This window comes from Aythya fuligula, chromosome 27, assembly GCF_009819795.1.
Source record: "Aythya fuligula isolate bAytFul2 chromosome 27, bAytFul2.pri, whole genome shotgun sequence".
Taxonomy (NCBI): Eukaryota; Metazoa; Chordata; class Aves; order Anseriformes; family Anatidae; genus Aythya; species Aythya fuligula.
In genome coordinates this window covers 753,389-778,908 of record NC_045585.1, presented here as the reverse complement: position 1 = coordinate 778,908, position 25,520 = coordinate 753,389, and the positions used below count along the sequence as shown (strand labels likewise).

At 42.2% G+C, this 25,520-nt stretch overlaps 1 protein-coding gene across 4 annotated transcripts in view; it reads left to right on the top strand.

The window, feature by feature from the left end:
* The window catches only part of AAK1 (AP2 associated kinase 1), an 87,005-nt gene that overhangs the window by 41,947 nt on the left and 19,538 nt on the right, over positions 1-25,520 (top strand). For 3 of the 4 annotated variants that reach the window (XM_032204076.1, XM_032204078.1, XM_032204079.1), the window contains exons 8-18: positions 865-997; positions 1,989-2,092; positions 3,045-3,124; positions 4,630-4,784; positions 4,881-5,155; positions 6,001-6,216; positions 8,179-8,408; positions 9,039-9,196; positions 9,570-9,689; positions 11,219-11,314; positions 25,189-25,290. In XM_032204076.1, coding sequence (XP_032059967.1) covers positions 865-997; positions 1,989-2,092; positions 3,045-3,124; positions 4,630-4,784; positions 4,881-5,155; positions 6,001-6,216; positions 8,179-8,408; positions 9,039-9,196; positions 9,570-9,689; positions 11,219-11,314; positions 25,189-25,290 — 1,669 coding nt within the window. The remainder of the gene's footprint in view (positions 1-864; positions 998-1,988; positions 2,093-3,044; positions 3,125-4,629; positions 4,785-4,880; positions 5,156-6,000; positions 6,217-8,178; positions 8,409-9,038; positions 9,197-9,569; positions 9,690-11,218; positions 11,315-25,188; positions 25,291-25,520) is intronic. The other variant, XM_032204077.1, reaches the window with a different exon arrangement.

Below are 25,520 nucleotides of genomic sequence, written 5' to 3'. Positions count from 1 at the left end.
CAATGATAGAACCTAGCAGCCTGCAGACATATCTGTATACCTCTCTGGTACACAACTATAATGGGTTGAAAGGTTGTGTGAACTGGTACAGCTTAAGCTTGGTAACCAGTATTATTTGGTTTTTGTCAGAATAAAGTATAAGGATGATGGATGACATATTTTGCTAAATGCTTTTTTTTATGCTCAGTATATTCAGAATAGAAAAAAAATCTTCTGTGTAGTAACATATACCAGTGTAAGGTTTGTGTAGATTTGGAGATCTTGCTTATAGAACCACAGAATCATAGAATATCCCGAGTTCGAAGGGACCCATAAGGATCATCGACTCCAACTCCTGGCACCACACAGGTCTACCCAAAATTTTAGACCATACGACTAAGTGCACAGTCCAAACACTTATTAAATTCAGACAGGCTTAGTGCAGTGACTACTTCACTGGGGAGCCTGTTCCAGTGTGCAACCACCTTCTTGGTGAAGAACCCTCTTCCTGATGTCTGTCTAACCTTTATACCTGCTTCTGTTCTGTTCTTAGTACACCTCAGGCTTTGCCAGTTTAATGAGAAGGGTTGTGCTATGCACACTGCTATGTGGAACTGTGGGTTGTCTGTGGTGCTACTCATCTGATCCCCACTGCCTACGGTATCTCAGCTTAGTGAGGGAGAGCTCTTCATGTATGTATCTTCTCATATAACTATGTTTTCAGTCGACCAGAGGGATGTTAAAATGTAGGCTTGAGGTCATGCAGGACCACTGTGATTGAACAAGCTAGAGTACTTTTCATGTTATCTTCAATGGTATTTGAGTTGTGTGATTCCCTGCTTTGCTTCAGTTTGTTAAATCACTGGCTCTGTTCTCTCTCTTTAGGCACTCGGCTGTTTGCTGTATAAGTTGTGTTACTTCACCTTGCCGTTTGGGGAGAGTCAGGTGGCAATCTGTGATGGCAATTTCACCATTCCAGATAATTCTCGGCATTCACAAGACATGCACTGCCTCATCCGTGAGTGTATCTCTGACAGTGGCATAATCTACTTCTACAGAGCTTTGAAAAATAGCATTTTGTTTTTATATTCCTTGCTCCCACAGCAAAAAAAAATTGGTGCTGCTCATCTTATACGAGACTTGTTTGCACACAGGGATGGATAAAATCATCTTCTAGTAGCTTGGGAGATCACTCTTCAAAAGCCAGTTACAACAAAGATTTCTATTTGGCTGGGCTGTAGTGAACTCTGAAAAGGAAGGAAAACAGGCAACCACTTGGTTTAAGAGTCTACAGAAACTTGCACAATAAGCCTATTTATGCAGAAACGTATTTCTCCAGTAATAAATCTGTTTGGATAAGGAGCTGAAAAGAACCACAGTGACTTAGACTAGCGATAAGAATTCGTCTTCTGTGAATTGAGAAACAGAACTGAAATGATTTATAAATAACCTACTGCCTAGAGTGAATGTGTAATTAAGGGTACAATGCATTACTCTTGGCAAAGCTGGGGCAGCTCTCTTGTTTTTAGTACAGCGTTTGATTTATTTATTTATTTATTTATTTGCTATAATCTTGTGTAGCAGAATTGGATGTGTTTTCAAAGCAGTCCGGTATTTTCTTGCCTTATGCAAAGGCAATGGTATGCCCCACTAACACACCAGGGTTGGATCAAGCTCTTTTCCCGTGTGTTCACTTGGAAATGCAGAGGTCAAAACCAACACTATTCCCTGACCAAGCAGGGTTGCTTTTCCCGCTCCTTGCTTTGAGCTTTCAATTGCAGCTATGAAATTATGCATAGCTTGTGTTGGAAAATATTTCTTGGTCCATCCTGCCTGGCCATCTAGCCCCTTTCTCAGCTGACAGTAATGATCAGCTCGGTCCTCCTGACCATTGAATAGGTGCTTTGAAAGAGGCAAGGTACCCTGTTAGCATCTGCTTATGCTACAGCTGTAGCTCTGACTGCGAATCTGTTCTACTGCTCTGATGTTAACATCTTTATGTTTTAAAGGGTATATGCTTGAACCAGACCCTGATAAGAGACCTGATATTTATCAGGTCTCCTACTTTGCATTCAAATTGGCAAAGAAGGAATGCCCGGTCCAGAACGTCCAGGTGAGTAGCAAAGTAGTAGACTGATATAGGGCTATGTGTAGGGAGGCTGGGGATGACACTTGCTAAGTACTGAGGATATTGCCATATTATTCCCCTGGTCTCTAGTCAGGAGACTCTATTTCATTTTTTGTGATTAACAATGCTGTTGTTTTTGTTGTTGTTGTTGTTTGCTTGTTTGTTTTTGCTTTAAGGAGGTGTGTAAATCAGGGTTTTGATTCATATGTTGCTTACTTCTGTCTGTTTCCGATTTGCTTCCTCACCCAGTAAACAGCGTGAGGCCAACCAAGAGACCTTTTGCATGTGAACATGGAAAATTAGGCCATGCTTGTGAAACCAACTTGATTTCCAGGCAAACTCATCATAGCGTGTGTAATTTGCACTGCAGTTGGTTTTAAACATAGTGATTTTGTCTGCTGTCTGGCTGAGAACAGTCAACTTGCATTTGAACCACATCAGACCTTACACAACCATCTGCTCCTTCTTCACCTATCTTTACAGACTTCAATTGAAAAATGACAAGTTTTTTTTCAGTGTTATGTATATCTGTGACGTGAGATCTTACTTTGTTCTTTCCAGATGAGAAGAAACCTATTTTTTTTTCCATGTGTCCAGTTGGTTATTTATGATCTTTATGAACAAGGCATTGTAATTATGCTTGTTTTTATAGCTGTATTAGTAACTATTGCTGCCATTGTTCCCAGGTTATCTTGTAAAACACCCAGGATATACTATAAAGCTTTATGTTCAGATTCCACGGATAGTAGATTGTCAAAAAGCTGAACTGAATTTTTCCCTCTCCCAAACCGCAGGGGTTTGTCTTACATCCAGCATGAGGAATAGCTGCTATGGAGATCCTGCAATCTCCATGCTTCATAGTAGTGATTTTGCAAATGATTTCTGAGTGTGTTTTTTGCCCTCAAAGCGCTAAACCTAGTATTTTTGGGATCTGCAGAACTCTACAATCCCTGCTAAGCTCCCAGACCCAGTCAAAGCAAGTGAAGCTGCTGCAAAGAAGAGTCAACCCAAGGCCAGGTAACTGCATGTTTATTACACACAGTGCTCTCTTTTTACTATACGCTGTCTTTTGCTTTCTATTAGAAAAGACACTTGGTGTATTTAGCTGCTTCCTTGTGGGTTTACATTTTTACGCTGAGACAAACACTGCAGTCCCGAGGCTTCTGCTTCAATGATGTAAATATCCATTGATCTGAAAGACAGAAAATGCAGATACTGGAAATTTGCGTGCCTGAGGACAGAGGACTTGGGCAATACTCAGCACGACTCAACAGCTAGACTTTTTGTAACGAAGGCATCGCATGAACTTCTGCTGCTATCAGGCACTTAGGATGGATGACACAACAGATTCATTTAAGGCAGTAAGTACCCAAAGTACCTAAGAGCAAAGTCAGGAGAAAGACTGCAGCTATCCTGAAGTGGGCCTGGAACTGGCCCAAAAAATGCAAGTCTTCTGAAAGTCTTCTGAGAAACTGCATCAGGGACTATGGCTGTTTGAGTTTGACCCTCAGCAGATAACCTGACCCAGTAATTACTGTGTGCAATTGCTGTGATTTCTGCACGAGCCATATAATTTCTTCAGTGGTTATAGGGGGAGCCCAGGCAACCTCCATCTGAAGAGCCTAATTAGTGGAGAAACCACTGTACTGCTGTGTGGTTCTTGTCTCCTGCTGCTGCTTGTTCTGCTTATGGTATTGTAATGAGACATATAAATTTTGTTGGACAAAACTTAAAACCTTATTTTACTGCAAAGCATTACATTAGCGGGCACTCCAAAAATGGTGGTTTTTTTTTTTTTTTTTTTTTTTTCAGACTCTGAAATAGGGCATCTCTTCTCCTGTTTGTCAGGCCCAGGAATTTGTTTCTTTTTATAATTGAACACGGCTACCCTTACGTTGATAGAACAACTTGATATGTAACACAGAAATATAGACACAGAAGAGGGCAATAGTACCCAGCTTCTTGGCTCTATTGCAGTCCACTGTTGGGGGACAACAAATGTTGAGCAAGGATCAGAGGAGGCCCAGTGACCTGATTCTGGGATACATGTGCTAAAGTTAAGGTATTTCTAAAGATGCCAATTCAGACAACTCTGCCCAAAGGTACCAGCTGCTCTTGAGCTGATGATGGTTACAATAAGGATGCTTATCTGAAACTCTTAAGTGGCTTTAAACAGTACGTTGTAGTAAGTATTTGAGTTGAGTGATTTTGACAAGTTCCCACAGTCCTCCAGGAGAAGATACCACAATGGGCAAAATGATAAAACTGATTGTGTTGGATTAATTGTTGTGAATGCATCCATTAAATTTTACTTTGCTTCCAGTTTTGTGGAAGGGTTGACCGGTGTATCTGGATGCATCTAACCATATCACCTTTATCATTTTATCACCTTTACAGCTGAAGTATGGATGAGTGTTTATCCCATACTGTGTGCTGCTTGTAACAGCTCTCAGGCTAACGAGGACTGCTTTTACTGCTCCAGCTGGTGTTTTTCTCATTTTAATTGTTACGTTGTTTTGTAGGCTGACAGATCCCATTCCTACAACAGAGACGTCCATAGCACCCCGCCAGAGACCTAAAGCAGGACAGACACAACCCAACCCTGGAATTTTACCCATTCAGCCGGCCCTCACACCTAGAAAGCGACCCACAAGCCAAGCAGCAATTCAACCACAAGGTGAGACTCCTGTATGTGCAGTACCTTCCTGACAGGCACTGTGTATAGCTGCGATGTGGTGCTGATCTCTCTGATGGATCTGTTTTCTTCCGTCAGTTGCAGGGCCTGCTGCCTTGGGCAGTGGTCAGCCTTCCCTCCCTGCAAGTGTTCCCCAGCAAAAGGCAGCACCTCAACAGACTCCGGCACAGCCACAAGCCAAACAAGCTCCAGCTTCCCAGCAGGCATCACACGCACAGCCCCAAGTCCCTTCTGCTCAGCCACAAGCCACACCTCAACACCAACAGCAGCTTTTCTTGAAGCAGCAGCTACTGCAGCAGCAGCAGCAACAGGCTGCATATTACCAGCAGCAACAGATGATGCAAGCTCAGCAGGTGAAAGAAACATGACCATGTTTGTTGCATTATTTCCTATGTTAGAGGCCTGCAGGACCACATCTTTACATTTATATCAGGTCCTCTACTTCTGTGTTTTGGGGGGTAGTTTTATACATAGTTTTTAGGTGTTTTCCAATGCATCTCCAGTTCTCCAGCAAGATTTTCCTTGCTTAAACAAGGCTGGCATTTTTAATTGTTTGTGTAGAAGGCCTTGAGATATTTTTGTCATGCACATGTATAAAACCTTAGCCAGCACTGCTTCTTTTATAGCTCAAAGTATTTCAAGTCTTGAGGTCAGCCACTTAACTGATGAGTAGAGGTGTACAATTTCTTTTCTGCTCTTTGTGATATAAGAAACCTGGCATTCCTTTTTAATGGTCAGGTCTGTTTGTGTGGTAGATAGTGGTGTTAGGGAGGCCTGTGAAAACATTGTGTGTTAGATAAATCCCATAGTTGTAGGATTTGTCTAGGTAAGAGATGCATGCTTAACTGAAGTGTTTATGGCAGCACAGGTCACCGCCTAAAGCATATAAGTTGGAAGCAAGGGGGTGGTGAATCTTACGGTCCTGGAGAAAGGTTTGGAATAAAAATGGGAAAAGGAGAACACCCATAGAACAGTGTTCTGGTGTGCTGTTGGAGCCCACTACAGACAGGTGTAACACAGAAAGGATCTACCATTAGACTGGCAGGCTATTTTCCACCGCTCTTCTGCAGGTGGTCTTCAATCCGTCACAACTTTTACTGCTTTTGCCACTTGCAGTGGCTTTACCCAGTCCCGTGGCTTGCCCCTGAGTTCTGGCCACCCCAGTTTGCAATAAGCATCTCAACTGGTTGTTTCCCAGTTCCCAGTGATGCAGCAGGGAGCGCCAGCACAGCAGCAGCTTATGCAGAACTACTACCAGCAGCAGCAACAACAACAGCAGCAGCAGATGATGGCCCAGCAGGCAGCAATGCAGCAGAAGACAGCAGTAGCAGCAGTTCAGCAAAAGCAACAGACTCCAGCACCTCCACAGACGCAGCAAAGTGCAGCCCAGCCAACGCCACAGCAGGAACAAGTGGTAAGAGCCAGGGAGGAAGCAAACAGTATCTAATGACCTTCAGCTATGCAATATTGAGTCCAAACTAAGGATCAATGTTGCTTGCTTGCTTCATGAGTTGCTGCTCATTCAGGACCTAATTCATCTCTTGGGTATGCTTCTTTTGAAGTGACATCATGAATTAATTTGACTAATAAAACTCTAAGCAAGTGACCTGAGCAAAGCTGGGGAAACCTTCCTCATCTTGCTTTTTCTGTGTTGTCTTAAGGCTTTGTCATATTCAGACATGCGCTTTTATATTAACTTTCAGCACTGAGCTGCTTGTTAGCAGCTGATGAGATAGGAGTTGTTGTGTTTCTGGTCTTCTTACTGATGTGCTGAATGACCTGGGGCAAGTCAGTCTGTTAAAATCTGAGTGGGTTGTCAGTAACTCTGGACAGATTTTGGATGAAGCCCATTATTGCCCTGTTCCTTTTAAGGGAGAAATGCCTGACATGTAGTACTGAAGTGCATCTCTAAAGAATTTTGCTCTGATTCACTAACACAAAAATATTCCTTTTTTTTTTTTTTTTTTATTAAATCAGTTGGACTTAAATTAGCCTCATCCCCTTCACCCCCAGAAGACTCATCATAATAGGTGCATCTGGAGACTTCTACTCCTGCACCACTAAGAAAAGTGGTGGTTGGGTCATTTTAAAAAAAATAGTAGGATATAGTCTCTAAAAGAGCAGGTTCTCTGAGCAGAAGATACCAAGTTACCTGTCAAACCTTTTCATGCTTGCCAGGACTTCAGCTTAATAAGCTCTGCATTCATTTCTGTGGAGATTTTGGCACTGCCCTTTTATTTCTCAGCACCAAATGTACTGTTCCGCAGTGACCTATATATCAAGATATAAGGTGGGTGCATCAGAAGCAGTCAGGTCAGCTTGCTTCTCAGCCACACTGAATTAGTCTGCCTGAAAATGCCAGATAAAAGCAAGGCAGCTAACCTCTTGTTTGCCTTGCCCCACTGTAGTTAAGCATCACATTGGAAATGTAACTCTTTTCTCATTGCCCTCTTAGGTATTTCCAAGTTTTGCAACCATCTTCCTTGGTTGAAAATGTCCTGTGATGCTACTGAATGGGGAATAGGGAGCTCTAGTATCCAGGCAGTAGAGGTGACGTGCACAGCTTTCTGCTCTTTGCATTCAGGTTTCCCCTCTTTAAATCCCCCCAATGGCTGGATCATGCTATCTCACAGACACTAATTTTATTTTTTTAAGTTGCATCTGAAGTGATGTTGTTTATAACTAGAAAAGAGTATCAAAAGCATTTATGGATTTATGATTTTAACACAAATAAGACTGAAGTAATGAAAAGATAAAATTGGTTTGAGAAACTTCTTGAAGTTTTCAGAGGGTTTGTAGTTGGACTTGTTTACACCTCAGCCAAACATGCTTGTTTTTTTTTTTTTCTGCACATGAAAATGGCAAATGTTGCTCCCAGGGTCCTTGTGTCCTTGCTTTTTCCTGCTTGGGTAGAAAACTAAGCTTCTTGCATGATTTTTTTTGCAGAAATCATGTACTCCTTTAGGAACTGAACCCAACCACACATTATCTACCCTTCACCTTGTTCCATTCTATGTGTCTGTATAGCAAAATTTTTGCACACTATGATCTGATTTCTATGGTCTACACTGGACTTTGGCCTCGTTACCCTTGATCAAGTTTCTGAGGGCAGTTGACCTTAGGGGAGAGAGTTTTCCTCTTGTGCAACTGTGGTAATGCTGAAACTATAGACTAGCTATTGCCAGCGCTCCACCTCCCTAGTTGCTTCTTAATTGTTGTTTTGGTGTGGTATTGTTTTTTGTTGTTGTTGTTTGCTTAATTTCCCTCCAGACTATTCCTGATTTATGACTTTGAGGTCAGATCCTCCAGAAGATAGCCTTTTTTCCATCATGGCAGTTGTTCACAAAGATCATAACCATTTTGCTTTCTGTCCTAGATGCAGGCGCAAATAAGGCAACAACAAAAACCTCAAACCACACCACCTACAGCAGTTCAGGGGCAGAAGCTGGGTTCTCTCACCCCTCCATCTTCCCCCAAGACACAGCGTGCAGGACACAGGAGGATTCTGAGTGATGTGACCCACAGTGCTGTTTTTGGGGTCCCAGCAAGCAAGTCTACCCAGCTCCTGCAGGCAGCTGCTGCTGAAGCCAGTCTCAACAAGTCCAAGTAGGTGGCTGCTCAGTTGGTATCATAGGTGGGGGGTACATGAGGCTCTTTGGGGACTTCCTGGGCTCAGCTCTGAGGTGAAGGTAGACAGCAAACTCTGCAGTACAAGTCTTCGCATTCCCAAGACCACAGTGTAGGGCTTGGCAGAAAGTCACAGAAAATCTTCCTCAAGGGCAGAAGTCCTCCTGAGTGTTTCTGCTCTCACAAAAGGCATAAGCAAATGGGGCCTTCAAGTGGATTACAAAAGTTCATGCTTCAGTTGTTCCACCAGTAACCCTGGTGCATGCTTCATGCATGCTGCATAGCACCAGACCTCCTGCAGGAGCATTTGATACTTGTTCTTATAGTATCTACAGGCAGGAAGCCTCCACATGGACATTGCAGAAAATTGTTTTGCATGGAATGCTTATGATGCTTGTTTTAATCTTTGACATCAGCATGCTGAAACAGATTACAAATAGATAAGGCTTGCTGGTCCTAGTGTTCTGGGTATGCAAGTACAATACCTTACACTGAGTGCTTTAAGTAGCAAGTAATTATAATGCAGTAGCTTGGACTAGGCTCATAGCGCTGGCCAGAGAGTTTCAGATGGATTATTAATGACTGTTTGGTTGGGATGATCACATCCAGATCTGCTTCCACTACGCCCTCGGGTTCCCCAAGGACCTCACAGCAGAATGTCTATAACCCACCTGATGTCTCTACATGGAATCCATTTGATGATGATAACTTCTCCAAACTCACAGCTGAGGAGCTGCTGAATAAGGACTTTGCAAAGTTGGGTGATGGTAAGTTCATGGAGGTAGTTTAATGCCAGCCTGCTCTCGAAATGGAAAGTGGCATGGAATGATGCTTTGTCAGATGCTGCTGGGGTGCTCCCATGTTGTCACTGTCTGCTGTACCTGTACAAGCTAAATCCTTCCAATGTTCTGTCTCAGCCCCTGTCCTCTGTGATCCTCAAAGGGAGAGGTACTAACTGCTCTTACTGTGGCCTTGATCAGTTGGTTGTAGAAGCTACAGTATAAATTCTACTTGATCTGCAAGTAATGATTTACAGGAAAGGTCTAAAGTCAGAAACTGAAATAGCTTCTTAAAAGTATAGGTAAGTAAACAACATTTGGAATGGAAGTTTTTCCCCTAAAACTGCGTCTGGCATTTCAGGAAAAGCTCCAGAAAAGATGGGAAGTTCCACAGAGAACTTGATTCTGGGTTTCCAGCCGGCTTCTTCTGCAACTCAGCCAGATGCATTTGGTGGCCCTTCTACCTTCACTGCTGGAACAGGTGAGTTGGAGTATGTTCTGTAGGGCAATGCCTTGGACAGCACTGCTGAAAAGTGGCAATTCCGTGTCATATCTTCTTTGAAAGGAGGTAAAACTGATACAAAGTGAACTGGGTCTTGGCACTGAGAACTTCAGGATAGGGTTGTCTCCTCAGCAAACAAGGGCACATAGACTTGTCACAGTTGAGTAGTGGAGTAAGGATGCATCATCTATAGGCAGAAGTGGAGCTTTTGATGAGGTAAGAAACTTAGTGAACCTTTGAAGTTCACAAGAAAGCTACGTACATTGAAGCACCACATGGCTCGCTACTGGGAGTAAAATGTGCAGTGTGCAATAAGGGGCTCGGACTCAGATGTTGCTCAGACATTGTGGAGTATCTTCCTTGCCTACCAATGTTAGGCTGTATGGAGCAAGAGTAATAGTATCTCTGCCACAGAATGAAGAGAATAACAGAAGCTGGAGTGAGCAGGAAAAATCCTTAGAGAAGAGCAGTTTGTCTCATAATCAACATGGTAAATGGTGAAGGCAAGCACAGTAGTAGCAAGCTGCTTAGAGCAGCCCTAAGTGCTCTCCTGTCTCATGCAGCCATTTTCACCAGTGAAAAATGCAACCATTTGATACTTCCTCACCAAAGCAGACCAACTGCTGGCAAAAGAATCCCTGGGAAGTGACTGAAGAATCGTGGAAGTCTTCTTCAAGGGACAAGAAGACACAAATCCATTTACGTTTGCTTCTGTACGTGTTGACAGATTTAGAGAAGCTTATAACTGAGTTTGGTAGTATTGGCTCTTACCTGAGAGTTTAGTAGTTCAAGTCCACAATGCAAGAGCACTCTAGGCAGTTGCTCTGAGTTTTTTCCAGTTCACTGTCCTGTGAACAGTTTATGATGTTCTGTCAACCTTCTTAGAGTGATGCTGAGTAACAGCAGCCCTGGATTCAGCTGTAACATGCTTTCTGCAAAGTTTGAGAAGCACCCACACATTCTGGGCTTTCTGGATCTTGTAGTACATTCAATTCTTCTAGTAGTTATCTTTAAAATTTGCCCCTTGACTCTCCTGTCCTGTAGTCTGATATAGAAAGGTGCTTTGGAAATTCAGTGCTGGCACTAGGATGGACACTTCTAGCCCTTTTCATTTTCTTTCCTCTTAAATACAAGCCTGTCTAAGCCTCTCTGATGCTAGATGCTGTATCTCATTTCAGACAAAAAAAGGCCTAACAAGGGGGCTGGTCTTTTGTCAAGGTATTTCCTTTTTTTGTTCTCCTATAAATCAAGATAATGGTACTTTCCTTTCCAGGAATGTTTTGAGATCTGTTGGTTAAACTGTGTTGGAGATCTATATGTTAATATTTATGTTAATATTTTTTTGTTGTTTTTTTCCTTTTCTCTAGCAACATAAACTTGTTCTGAGTGTGTTGTCATGCCACAGCTTGGACTCTGTAATATTGAGCTGTGTCTCAGAGTTAAGATTGATCCTTTCTGCTTTTCTCTCTTCCCTGTTTCACTTTGCCTTTTCTCTTCATGGCTACCAGCCGAAAAAACGAAAGACATTCTGAATTTGGACACTAGCCCTCCTCTTCTGACTGTGCCTGATCCTTTCATTCCTCTCCCATTATCTGACACACCAGGTAATTAAACTGAATTTATGGAGATGGGGGGAGATTGTTGTTGCTAGTTCTGTATTCTTAATCTTACAGTTCTGTTTCTAGGCACACCTGAAACCCTGGGCTTTTGTCAGTAGTGCTGGGCACTGACAAGTTCTGCTGAACTCAGTGGTAGTGATGTTCAGTGTCAGAACGTGCTACGCATCTGCATGGTGGTGAGCGGTGCAAAGCACAAGTGCCTTTGGTTTTCATGGCAGCCCCAAGGGCTATCAGATAGCTTCTAATACCAACTATGTTGCTGTCTCTAAAGGTTCAGTATTCAAAACCAAAAATAATCATTGAGTACTTTACTAGTACTCATCCAAACCATTTTCAGATTAGTCTAACTTTGAAATTGCAGTTTTCATTATTGTTAATATTTCTGTTCTGTAAGAGTCAGTGTTTCTTTGGCTTTCAAAGCCTATTGCAAAAGCGTGCTTCATTTGAAGCACAAGTTAACATGTAACCTTTTTTGATTTGGCAAAATTATCTAGTGCAGTTGGTAGCTATTTCCATTTACTTTGCAGTTCTACTTGAAAGTCTTTCCTGTACGGTTATTTCTGACTGCAGCAGCCAACACTTTTTAGCACAAGATTATGTAAGTGCTTAGGAGCTTATTTGCAAATCAGTAAGATTTGGAATATAGCAATATTCTTATCTTGAAGTTTCTCTAAGCCCTCACATGAATGTGCGCAACAGGTCCCTTCTTGTCAGCCATCCCCAGAGGACAAGTGCTTGTTACAGCCCTCACCCTTGTCCTCAGCTCAATCTCTGAATCACTGGTAGCTGGACTGTAGAGGACCCAAGCTTCAAAGGGATGTATTTGTAAAGATAACATCTCTCCATGGAAAGTTAAGTGATTCAGGGGAAAAGTCTATTTTTTCTGTAGTTTAGGTGGGCTTGTTTCATTCTGATTAATGCTCAAAGAGTATGAGAAATGCATTACAACTGAAAAAGAGTTTTCTCAAAGTTCAGCATTTGAATAAGTGAAACAGAACTTAATGACAGCCTCTCTCTCCTATGTGAGCGCTTGTTGGGACCTGACCTGCCTGGCACTAGTATGAAAAGAACCTATAGAAGATTTTGTGCAGATTGTACACTTTTTTTTTTTTTTTTTTAATCTTTCCCCAAATGCTAGTGAAGTGCTGGTTTTCCTGACTTGTAGACTGACAGCCCAGGCTACTATTTAGTTCTCTGCTGATGTGCTCTACATAAACGGATAAGCACCAAGCTGGTTGTTTTCCTTTATTGCCTACTGCATCTTGATACAGTGCAATCACACAAAGCAGCAGTCACAGACTTAGCTGCAGGAGCTCTGAGATTATTTGTGGTACAGAAACCACCACAAAGGAATAGTCTTTTGGCCCCGCCCTTAGGTGTGAATAATGGGAGAAGCAGTTGTCGGCAGTTTTTGTAGTGCCAGGTTGCGTGTCCCACAGATTTGTCCCAGACTGGTCGCATATCTTTGCAAGTCTGTGCTAAACCTTTGGCAAATCTCTTTGCCTGCCTGTGTCAGTGCTATTGAGTTATGTTGATCTGCTTCTGTAGGGGCAAAGGTGTGTGAGAGATCTGGTTTTGTTGGCTCCCTGCAAATTGCTATGAAGACATCTGATTTTTATTTTTTTTTAATTTCTTGAACATCAAACTTGATGAGGCCAGAAGCTCATGAAAGTTTTGATTGTTTTCAAGGGTGAGAGCTTCATGCTTATCCTTAGTCTTGAAAACTGAGAGGGTTTGTCTGAGCTTGTAGATCAAACAGAAAAGGTTAAACAATAAAAATAAAAAATTCCCAAATTTGGACTCAGGTTTTCAATCTGTCACGCAGAGCTGAGTGGCCTTTGTGCTTGTTTGCCTGCATTACCTGTACTGTGTGCCTTGTGCAGAACATCCCTACAGTGAGCAGAGAGGATGTGGATGTGAAAGGCATTCTTTTAGTTGTGCCCCTTGAGTCAGTAGGGTTGGGACTGACTTATGGCTCTTAGTATGCCAGCATCTCCTATTGCATGTTACTAAGCTGCTTTTTTTTTTTTCTTTGCACAAAAGCAGCAGAATTATGTTTAAACGCTTGCTAAGTATTTGCTTTTTCTCTCAGAAATAAAAATATTCTGAAAAACATTGATTGCAAATCCCATTGCTCTGACAACATTTTACATCTGTGTTTTTTTGACTGTGGATAGCCCTTTTGGAAGTAAAAGCATGAACTTGTACCTCCTGTTTACAAGAGCAGTGTTGTTCAGTAAGGCTTTTAGTACAGGCATAAGTGAGGCTTTTATTTGATATTTTCCCTATTTGCCATACAGAGCCAGCTAGATCAGCTTTGTGTGCTCTAAGCCTGTCACAGCTGATGTCTGGCTGAGAACTCAGCTTCTTTTTTGCCACAAACTTGCTCCCTTTGCTGGCACCTGAGGATGCAGGTGGCATTGCTTGAATGCTGGCTGGAGACCTACCTCCTTGTGCTTTCCTACCTTTCCTCAGTATGCACAGATGGAAAGACAAGCCTTTCTATAACAGATTCCTGAGAAATAAGTAAACAGTGCTTAACACGTGAATAGCCATAGGATCCATCCCCAGACAGCCTAAATATGTTCAAATGGAGAAGAATGTCAGTATTGAGCCATAGGCAACAGACACAGCTTTAAGTATGACTGCTCAGATGTCGTTGGTTCAGCAAGATCACATTTTTGGTTCTGTGGAGTCAGTTAAACACACAGCAAAGACAAACCTTTGACAGCAGGTTCTAGCAGGCAGTGCTGTTTCTGTGGATTGTGGTGTAGGAGATGCACAGAATCCTAGAGGAGGTTGGTTTTAATTTGTTACAGCTAATGGGCTTTTTCAGTAAAAGTGTTCCTAGAGAGGAGGAAATGTAGCACCCTACTGAGGGCAGAAATACCAGCTCTGGGCAATAATAAAGTGGAAGTAGAATGTTTTTCAGTGTATTTCTCCTTCTCTGTTGTGTAATGGCTACAATTCTTAATTTTAACTCATAAGAGGAGGTGGCAAGAGTAAGAGCACAGCAAAACATCTGTTAAAACAAGGAAGACTTAAATATTCATGCTGAAAACATTTTTCCCTTTGCATGTAGGAAAGTGAGCCAAGTCCTTAATAAGCTTATTGCAGGCTTCACTGCTGATTAATCATAACGGAGTATTTGATCAGAATGGTAATTTTTCTGCTTTGTGTCACTACTTAATACTTATCAATACGCATTTAGCTTGTGCAAGCATGGGAGGGTAAATTATGCACCAGGTATTCTGGAGATGTGAAATTAAAGAGTTGTGAAGCTTAACTTTTTTTTTTTTTTTTTTTTTTAAGATTGTTCTCTGAGTAGTTGGGACTCCACTCTGTGAATAGTCTTGTGTCTATTTTTTGTGTGTAGTTGTTTTGTTTCTTTTGACTTTGTTTCTGATGGTATGGATGGGCTCCAGAAATAGTTAATGAGGTTTGACCCAGAGCATGCAAATGCTTGTTTTAGCATATATTCATTATTAACTGCTGAAACTGAACATGCTGATATGCTTGCTGTCTTGACATCATTATCTGCACCTTTAAGTTATCTCTTAGGATACATGTAGAGCCTTTCCTGATGTTCTTTATCTAGAAACATCTGCTCAGATAAAGTTTTTTGTGTAAGTGAAGGGTGGAGCCAGTGAAATGCCCTCTGAGATATTGCCAAAAATATTTCTTTCCAATTGTTTGAGGTTTTGTTGGGGGGGTGGGGGTGGGGGTTTGCCTTTGCAGTCCCAGAGCAATGGCAATGTTCTTCTCCAGGTACTCTGTGCTATCAGTCCTGGCTTATTCTCTCTTCTCTGCAGGAGCAGAGAGAGATGTGGTGGTGGGTGTGGGTCCTTGGCAGCGCAAGCAAGGAGCAGCTGTCGAGCAGGAGCACCTCGGTGTGAGAGGAGAGAGAGAAAAAGAGCTCAGCTCCTCCCTGCTGCTGGCCAGAGAACAAACCCGCCTGTGCTGCTGGCTGTGCCATGCTGATTCATGTGCAGGCTGAGACTGTGCGAGCAGGGTGCTGCTGGTGGTCTTTCTGTGGTGTTGCCTACCAAAACACCCCTTTCTCTTTAAAATAGGTCATTCTTTGCATGTTTACACAACCATTCACTTTCTGCAACAATTCAATGTCTTAACTACAGCTGAGAGACAAGTGTAGTTAGGTATTTGTTTGAAGAAAAGCAACACGAAGCAGCCTCCACAGTGCTTTTTTGGCCATAACAGAAAGTGAGATAAGAGAAATTCCCTGTCCAGCACAGTTAAATAAACATGCAAATATAGCTGGGGAAGGAAACAGGCCAAGGAAGCATGCCTGTGCCATCTGGGCACGACTGGATATTCGTGCTTTTGATGAGAAGACAAACAGTGTTGCTTATTAAAGAATCATCATCACATTGGATCTTTGAGGCTTTTAAAAAGCACTTTGAGGATTATTTTTGCCTTTTTCTTTTTTTCAAACGCCCATGGACTTGTGTGCATTTTAGAAAAGGATACTTCTCAGAGCTGCAGAAGTACATAACTTGCAGTGCAGCTTCAAAACAAAATGTTTATGTCCACACCCTTGGCCTGTTTCCTAGCCATACCTATCAGAAACGTATGGGCCTGTTGTCCATTCCTGCTAAACATACAGTTGGCTTCAAAAATAGGTGTTTTAAGCAAAACAGGAATATTTATTTTCCTCATTGTCTTCTAATGTAAGACCTTCAGGAACAGGTTCTCTTAAGCTTTTTTTTTCCTCTAGGTTGCAAGCTGGAGGTGAGTTTCAGGCTACTGCAATGGCTGAAGAACTAGAAACGTGTAAAGAATCATGAAATGTTGAGAGAGATTGCTAAAGCTCTCAGTTTCTAGCATTTGGGAGCATGAGTTAGGACTCATGTCACTGACATCTTTGTCAAAACACGCAAGTTCAGCTGCTTTAGTGGGACCAATATTGCCAGTGCAGTAGGGCTCTTGTTTGGCAGAAAATATCTGATGTTTTTAACCAGCAAAATAACCCCCTCTACCCTAAGCCCATAAATTCTGAGAAGGTAATTCTACCAATCTATGTCAGGCTGTTTGCAGTGGCTTTAAAAAAAAAAAAAAAGTAATCTTGAATTCTAATGAGAAGGTTTGTTCCAAAATGACACATTGACTGGGCTTCAGGTTGCTGCAGGCATGCATGAGCGTGTTGTTGGGTACTAACAATTTGAGTTTACATCTTGTATTTGGAAGTTGCAGAGTAGGTGCTACTCAGCTAGTTTCCTGGTGAATTAATTGCTGTATTATTAACTGACAGTATAGTATGGTGTTTTGATGATTTGGAGTAATAAAGCCAGTGGACCACTGGAACCCCAACTAAATGAGTGTAAATTGTCTCTAGTGTTGTTTCTGTCTGGGTTTTAATTTAATTGGGGCAGGAGGGGACATTTGACAAATACTATAGAACTTGAATATTATTAATTTGAAACAATAAAATTGTTCACTTTTGATCTCTTAAGGAAAAACTGAAATGTCTGACTATTCTCTATGATTTTTACAAAATGATATGTGTCCATAAACATATATATATGTATTTTCAAAGCATATTACTTATGTTATCTTCTCTTTCTATTTGTGCTATATAAGAAACAATTCCATTTGGCAGAAAATCTATTAGGAAAATGGAAGTTCAGTGCTTTCCCTTGATTAGTCAAAGTTCTCTGTGGCTGAATAATGTGCAAGGCTTCCTTTAATCTTTAATATTTGATTAATCAATAGGCACAAATCTTCCTGAGTTACTAATCTATACCTTCCTTGGTAAGTTGCCCTCCCACTCACAACACAGTTGACTTGGCAGCATTTTTTACAACCTTGTCTTTCTTTCTCAGTTGCCATCCGAAGAAAAGAACTCTGCTGTGTTCTCTATTGAATTGTCTTTCTTTTTGCTATTCCTCTGCAGTACACGAGTGAGTAACGTTCTTACTGTGTGCAGTGCCTGGCTGGTGGACATCTTTTGGCTTTGAGATGTTGCATCTTGATTGTTTGGCATTTTACCCAAGTATGACAGGCTTTTGCCCTCTGTTTCCATTTTAACTTGCAAGTCTCTCGGGAATCTTTGTTCTTTCTAATAGCCTGCTCTAACTAAAAACCTGTTTCCCTCCCCTGTCTCTTGATTATTTTTTTCATCACTGTAGTTCTTCTTAAAAGGCTTTCTGCATATACTTTGCTTAAAGGTATAAAAGTATAGATGCAGCATGCCAACTTAGTCTTTGGCAGTGGTGGTGTTGCAGGTGCAAAGTCTGTGCAAACTGACTAATTGTAAACCTCACAAATTAAATTGTGCATGAATTGGAAAAGAATGAAGAAAAAGATCCGTTTTTTTAATAAATTGTCCAAGGCCTTATTCCTTGATCTATGTGTGGGGTCTGATCTTGCTTTCTTGTCCTGTGATACAAATTCAGAGTTAATTCTGCTGATGCTAAATGGTATTGCATCCTTCTTATATTGGTGCAAATCAGAGGAAAAGTTCTTGTGTTCATTCCCCAAGGAAGTGGTTTGGTTTTCAAGTTCAAGAAGCTACCAATGTCTGCATTTGGGGAAGCCTCTGAGAGCTATTAGTTGTAGGTTATACTCTTGCTTTTCTTTTTCTGCAGTGTGTGTTTTGCTCATTTTGACTGTGCTAGGGAAACAGGCAGTAATTTCTTACTTGGGGGGACTGGGAACCTAAGAATGAAGTGAGACATACTGCAGGCTTTTAGGTGAAAGTGGCTAGGCTTCAGCTCTTGGAACAGCTGACAGAGAGCTCTTTTTAATGCCTTCTGCATTCTTTTAAACAGAGATACCTCTTTAAGATTTATTAAAGAATCTTGCTTACACAGCCAGCATCCTTACTAGCTGATGCAAAGCTGTAGCAAACTTGCTGCCATCCTGTCATGAGTGAAAACAGGAAGAAAAAAAAAATAGAAAATTAAGTACAAAAGGTCAGATTGATCCTGTACCTGAATCAAGCTTGCTTTTCTTGTGACCTGGAAAGCTTCTGGCAGACTTTTGGTAGGCTAACTAGGGATGAGGGTGCCTCTGACAGAAAGCCTCATGTGGGTGCACAGTTACCAAATAAATGACATTTCCCAGCTGGAGTTTGATAAAAGCCCTTTTTGAAAGCCCTTCAGGAGCTGTTTAATTTTTTTAAATGGGGTTATATTTTCTTAACTTTGTTTATCCTTGGACTTACTCATATGCTTACATATTAATTGTCTGGATATGCCTATACGAGGCAGGAGGATCTCTGACACTGCAAAATCCTGAATTTAACAGCATGATGACTGGTTCAGAATGTGCTTTGTCCTTTTAAGCTCCAGTGATAGCTCTATACATGCACAAAATTAGTTGCAGTGAATCCTGAAACTGCAGTATAGAAGAGGCTATTTCTTGATTTCTTGTTATGTTGCTGATTGCTGTATAACTGACCTCCTTTGGCATCGTGACTGTTTCCAAATCACATCCTGTGATTGTGTTCCTGCATGTTCTGGGAGTCACACGAAACTGGTACTGCAGTGACAAAACATCTCTTGGTTTTACAGCAGTAGAAAATCTGTGCTAAGGGGATGGCAGATGGGAGAGGATGTTCTTCAGGTTGTACATGGACCCAAGACTGTATCATTCATCCTTTCTACAAAAGGCAGATACGCATAGCATGCTGTTCGCTTTATTGGTGGAATCTGTTCAGCAATTTATGATCGTTTCATATATGCATGACTTGGAACTGTGCATTTGTACAGATAATAGAAAGGAGATCACTAATCCCCATTTTTCCTTCTTGCGCTGCTGAATTTCTTACTCAAATTACTTAGCACTGTTGGCTTCTGTCCATCTCAACCATTACTTCACTTGAAGATGAAGCAGCTTTTCTCTTTTCTCTATTAAACTTCTGCTAGATAATTCCTTTGGTAGCAGGATCCCCAGTTCTGTTCAGTATCATGTGAGAGCCTAGTTTTTCTCTCAAGAGCTGTATATAATTAAACTGAAGCTGCCTAATTTGTATGCAGAGGGAAACAGTCTAGTGTGCAGAATATACCTGCCTTAAGTTACTGCTTTTATCGTTGGAGCTTTTGTAGGGCAGAGGCTTAAGAGTGGAATTTATATGTCACTGCAAAGGCATGTGGTGTTCTTGGACTTAGGAATGTCTGATGTGGATTCTGAAAAACTTCATTTAGTTTACGTGTCTTTTTGAATAAGTGTGCTGTGCTAAAGAGACCAAACCTAACAACTGTAGAGAAGGTATTCCTATTACCTAATGCAGAACCATGGTTTTCCCTGGGCCATCACTAACTATCCGTTAACTTCTAGTTAAATGTCATTTTTCCACTGCTTCAAGTGACTTTGCTGTTCCTCTATTCTGTCTTAACCCTATGGATTGGTACAAGATGATAGACTAAACAGAAACCCAGGAAACAAACCACTAAACCTCAAAATAGGCAGAAGTATATGATTTTTTTTGTTATTTTGGCTATCTCCCTTCCCATTCATCCTGATGCCTTTTGTTTTTGTTGAACCTCTCACCCTTACTCAAGAGGGATAAAGTTTCTTTTGATCATGCACTAAGAGGTCAAGTAACTACCTGTAGAAGTGTTGTCAGATTAGAACCAACAATGAAGGAAATGAGAAAAAGACAACTAACAGAACAAGACAAAGAACCACTGTCAGCCTAAAGCTTTGCATAAAGTTGGCTGAGTCCAGGGCCTAGAAGGGAGAAGAATAACATGTTTATTCTTGTAATTTCTACTTGTTTAAACAATGTCTGAGCTCAATATGTTATTTCCTATGTATCTGACCAAGAGACAGTTTCAATCTGCACTATTGGGGAAAAGAAGGAAACTGTATTTGGAAAGGTAAGATTGAAGGAGGGAGACTTGAAGGAGCAAGACATTTGGAAATGGGATCATAAAAGGAATGATTTCGGGCAGAGTATATGTGGTTTTGAAGACGCAGCTTTTCAGGGCATTTGCATCAACCTGAGCATTTGGAAACAGGCCTTCTGTAAGAGTCTGCTGCTAAAGGGAGTATCATAGGCCTAAATTTCTAAAATGTAAGTACATTTGCTCCATACCTACGTATCACTTCATAGCCTAGAAACTTCATCTTAAAGCAGGAGCTAAACACAATCTGTAATTGCACAACTCTGAGACAGTCCATGTTTTTCCCACAATTGTGTCCTGTGCCTTGCTCTCTGGATTACTTAATGTGAAGTACTCTCTAAGTCAACTGTACTCTGGATGAATACCTGTTACCTTTCAGTTTTCCTTTTGGGAAAAAGACTCGAGCATGTTCCCTGTAATCTTGTCCCCACATTTCTTTTCTGTGTTGTCTTTTCCTAGCATCTTAAAATCAGTTCTTAGAATCATAGAATCATGCAGGTTGGAAAAGACCCCTACAGTCTTCTAGTTCAACCTTTCACCTAGCACTGACAAGCCCACCACTAAGCCATACAAGTTCTACATCTCCACGTTTCTTGAAGACCTCCAGGGATGGTGACTTCAGCCACTGCCCTGGGCAGCCTATTCCAGCACCACCCAACCCTAGCTCCCTCAGCTGTTCCTCATAGGACATGTGTTCCAGATCCTTCACCAGCTTCGTAGCCTTTCTCTGGACATGCTCCAGGGCCTTGATGTACTTCTTGTACTGAGGGGCCCAAAGCTGAACACAGTAATCAAGGTACGGCCTCAACAGAGCTGAATACGTGGGGACAGTCACTTCCCTAGTACTGCTGGCCACACTCTTCCTGATACAGCTTCCTGAAATCAGCTCTGGTGAGGCTGCACCTCAAGTACTGTATTCAGTTTTGGGCCCCTCACTACAGGAAAGACATTGAGGTGTTGAAATGTGTCCAAAGAAGTGTAGTAAAGCTAGTAAAGGGTCTGGAACGCAAGTCCTGTGAGAAGCATCTGAGGGAAATGAGGAAGAAGAGGCTCAGGGGAGACCTGAAAGGAAGCTGTGGGGAGCTGGGAGTTGGACTCTTCTCACAGATAACTAGTGATAGGACTAGAGGGAATGGCCTCAAGTTGCACCAGGGAAGGTTTAGGTTGGAAATTAGGAGACATTTCTTCTCAGAGGGAGCAGTTGTGCATTGGAACGGGTTGCCCAGGAAGTGGTGGAGTCACTGGGGGGTGTTCAAGGAAAGGTTGGATGTGGTGCTTAGCAACATGGTTTAGTGGGTGATGTTGATGTTAGAGGGGTGGTTGGACCAGATGATCTTGGAGGTCTTTTCCAACCTTAATGATTGCATGATTCTGTGAAAAGCCAGGGTGACATTGGCCTTCTTAGTCACCCTAGCACACTGCTGGCTTATGTTCAGCTGGCTATCGACCAGTACCCCCAGGTCCCTTTCCACTGGGAAGCTTTCCAGCCACTCTTCCCCAGCCTGTAGCATTGCATTGGGTTGTTGTCCCCTAAGTGCAGGACCTAGCACTTAACTTTGTTGAATCTTGTAGTATTGTCCTCTGCCCATTAGTCCAGCCTATCCAGATCCTCCTTCACAGTCTTCTTACCCTTGAGCAGATCAACGCTGGCACTTAACTTAGTGTTGTCTGTGAGCTTAATGAGGATGCTCTCGATCCCCTTGTCCAGATGATGAAGATACTGAAGAGAGTTGCCCTCAGTACTGAGCCCTGGGGGACACCACTTGCGACTGGCCTCCAGCTGGATTTAACCCCATTCACCACGACTCTTTGGGCCCGGCCACCCAGTCTCTTTTTAACCCAATGAGGCATACAGCCATCCAAGTCATGAGCAGCCAGTTTCTCCAGGAGAATGCTGTGGGAAAAAGTGTCAAAAGCCTTACTGAAGGTAGACCACAGCCACAGCTTTTTCCCCATCCACTAAGTATATCACCTTGTCACCGAAGATCAGGTTCATCAAACAGGACCTGCCTTTCATAAACCCATGCTCACTGGGCCTCATCACCTGGTTGTCCTGTATGTGTTGCGTGATGGCACTCAAGATAATCTGCTCCATGAGCTTCCGCGGCACTGAGGACAGACTGACAGGGCTGTAGTTCCCCGGGTCCTTCCTCTGGCCCTTCTTGTAGATGGGTGTCACATTTGCTAGCTGCCAGCCGACTGGGACCTCCCCTGACAGCCACGACTGCTGACAAATGATGGAAAGCGGCTTAGCAAGCACTTCCACCAGCTCCCTCAGTACCCTTGGGTGAATCCCATCTGGCCCCATAGACTTGTGTACGTCTAAGTGGTGCAGCAGGACACTAACAATGTACTCTTGGATTATGAGGGCTTTGTTCTGCTCCCTATCCCTATCTACCAGCTCAGGGGGTTGAGTACCCAGAGAACAACTGGTCTTATTATTAAAGATGGAGGCAAAGAAGGCATTAAGTACCTCAGCCTTTTCCTCATCTCTTGTCACTGTTTCCCCACCACCCCTGCCCCATCCAATAAAGGATGAGGATTCTCCTTAGTCTTCCTTTTCTTGTTTATGTGTTTATAAAAACCTTATTTATTGACTTCAACAGCAGTAGCCAGACTGAGCTGAAGTTGGGCTTTGGCCCTTCTGATTTTGACCTTTGCACAGCCTCAAGACATCTTTGTAGACCTACTGAATGGCTTGCCCCTTCTTCCAAAGGTCATAAACCTTCTTTTTCTTCTGAGCTCTAGCCACAGCTCTCTGTTCAGCCAGGATGGTCTTCTTCCATGCTGGCTCATCTTTTGGCATGTGGGGACAGCCTGTTGCTGTGTCTTCTTTCTTGAATTCCATCCTTCCTGGACTCCTTTGCCTTCCAGGACTGCCTCCCAAGGAACTCCACCAAACAGTCTCCTAAACAGGCCAAAGTCTGCCCTTTGGAAGTCTGGGGTGGCAGTCCTGCTACCCCCCCTACTTTTCCAAGAATCAAAAACTCCATTAATTTGTGGTTGCTGTGCCTGAGATGACCTCCAACCTTTGCTTCAGTGTTCTTTTTTGCTTTGTTTGAGCCATCTGACATCTCTGATGGTATCTCCATCACATTTTGTTGCCAATCCCCTGCTTCCTGCCTACTTGTTCCTTTGAGGAAAGAGTCCCTCATCGTGTATGTGAGAAGCCATGGATGATACCACTGCAGTTGGCGGATGTTTTCTTTTGCAAATCCAACCTTAAAAAAATATATATATTCCTGACAGTGATGGGAAGGTTTCAAGTGCATTCAAGACTAATGTTCCCGTTAGGGTTTCCTTTTTAGCTGACCTTTTTTGGGCTTTTACTTATATAATGGCTGCCTCTTGGGTACCTTTTTAGATTTTCTTACCCCCCTCTGGTTGCTTTAATGTGTTGGCTTGTGAAGTTGTTTGTGGGGAGTAGAATTTGTCCTGTTTTGAATAAGGAGTTCCAAAGCCACTAGGCTGTTTTATTATTTATATAGGGCAATATAAAAGATCAATATTATTATCATGTGCGTAATAGTATAACTTAAGCTGTTCTTTGGCTTTCTCAGTGTGATAAGTCTTTTATGCAGCAGTATTCCAGAGCCTGTTCTTTTGCGCAGTTATAAGCATGTTTTCTTTGGATAATAAATAATACTAGCCTTTGAACTCAAAGCATAAATATAGATGTAAAAATGTTTTAAAGGCATAGCTGTGGTATATGATAGATCGTTCTAATGTTAGATTATAAATGTAGTCATTTTAACAAGTTGAAGTGATCAGATTTGTCCATATGGAGCAAGTTTTATCAGTGCTGCTCTACTGAAGGTGATTAGTTCTGACAAATTCTGAAAATATCCCTTATCTTCTTGTGTGATGAGTAAACCTTTGTGAAGCTAAATAATTAAGCTCAGTATTGAAAACCTGGTTACTTTGATTGCAAAGTCACTCATCCACCAGATTAATAATTGAGATTAATTTTTTTTACACAGGCAATCTAAATTTCTTTGCATGATGGATAATGGAAACCATGGGAGTCATGTAGCTGAGAATGACATACCTGATTTTGAAACCTGATATTTGAAATGAGTAACTAGACAGCTCTTTAACATGAGGGCAGGTTCTGATGTCTGGTACTGTAGTGTCTCAGTGTTTTCTGATTTTGCTTGAGATCTTCAGCACTTTAAGTATTCCATTTTTGAGAGTTGTAAACCTGGCTTTAGGTTCTGATCATCTGTCCCTCTTCTCATTAGATAAAGACTAACACAAATGAAGAGCTCCCGACTATATGAGGGTGAGAAGGAATCGGGTTTTTTATTAGGTTTTCAGGGGGCCACCATTGTGCTTCACATAGAAATGAATGAACCGTATGCTATTTTACAGTGGCTTCATAGGGAGAGCAGTGCATAGTGGTTGAGGATGTCCTCACAGAATGGTAGGGGTTAGAAGGGACCTCCAGAGATCATCAGGTCCAACCCCCCTCCCAAAGCAGGTTCCCGAGAGCAGGTTGCCAAGGTAGGCGTCTAGAGGAGCCTTGAACATCTCCAGAGAAGGAGATCCCACAACCTCCCTGGGCAGCCTGTCCCAGTGCTCTGTCACCCTCACCGTGAAGAAATTATTTTGCATGTTGGTGTGGAACTTACAGTGATCCATTTTTTTTGGCCATTGCCCCTTGTCCTGTCCCCACAAACCAAAAAGAGCTTGTCCAAATCCCTCTGTCTCCCACACTTAAGGTATATTTAAGTGTGCCTAGATTGTCTAGTGTATCTCAGCTGTCTAGATGACTGTAGCCAGCTGATGAAAAGCTGACCCTGTCTTGAAATTATTTGATCGTTAGTGAAAAGATGTTCTTTAAGGAGTGGTGTTATTTGCACACAAGATTATTCAGGTATTTTTCAGAGGCTGACATAGTAGGTGATAAGCCACTGAACTGAGTACCAAATTAATGTTTTTGTTGTTGTTGTTTTTCTTTGCATTTCATCCTCCTTTTCCTGCTTAACCCAGAAAAACTGATTGAGGGGCTCAAATCTCCTGAGACTGCGCTTCTGCTCCCTGATATCCTGCCTCTCGCTGACCCCTTCGGTAGCACGTCAGATGCTGTGAATGGTAACAATAAACTCAGGGTACCTCCTTCCCTTTGTCTGACACGGCATGCCTTGTCCTGCATGATAACTCTGCGTGTTTACCCTGTTGGGCTTTGAAAATAGCTGCTGATGTTGGCAAAATGCAATGTGATAGGAAGCTACAGATTATACAGAGACAAATCTGCCTTCTCTGTGAAACCATGAGAATCATGATAATAAGGCATGGTTGGGCCTTGTGTATTCTTCTGGTCA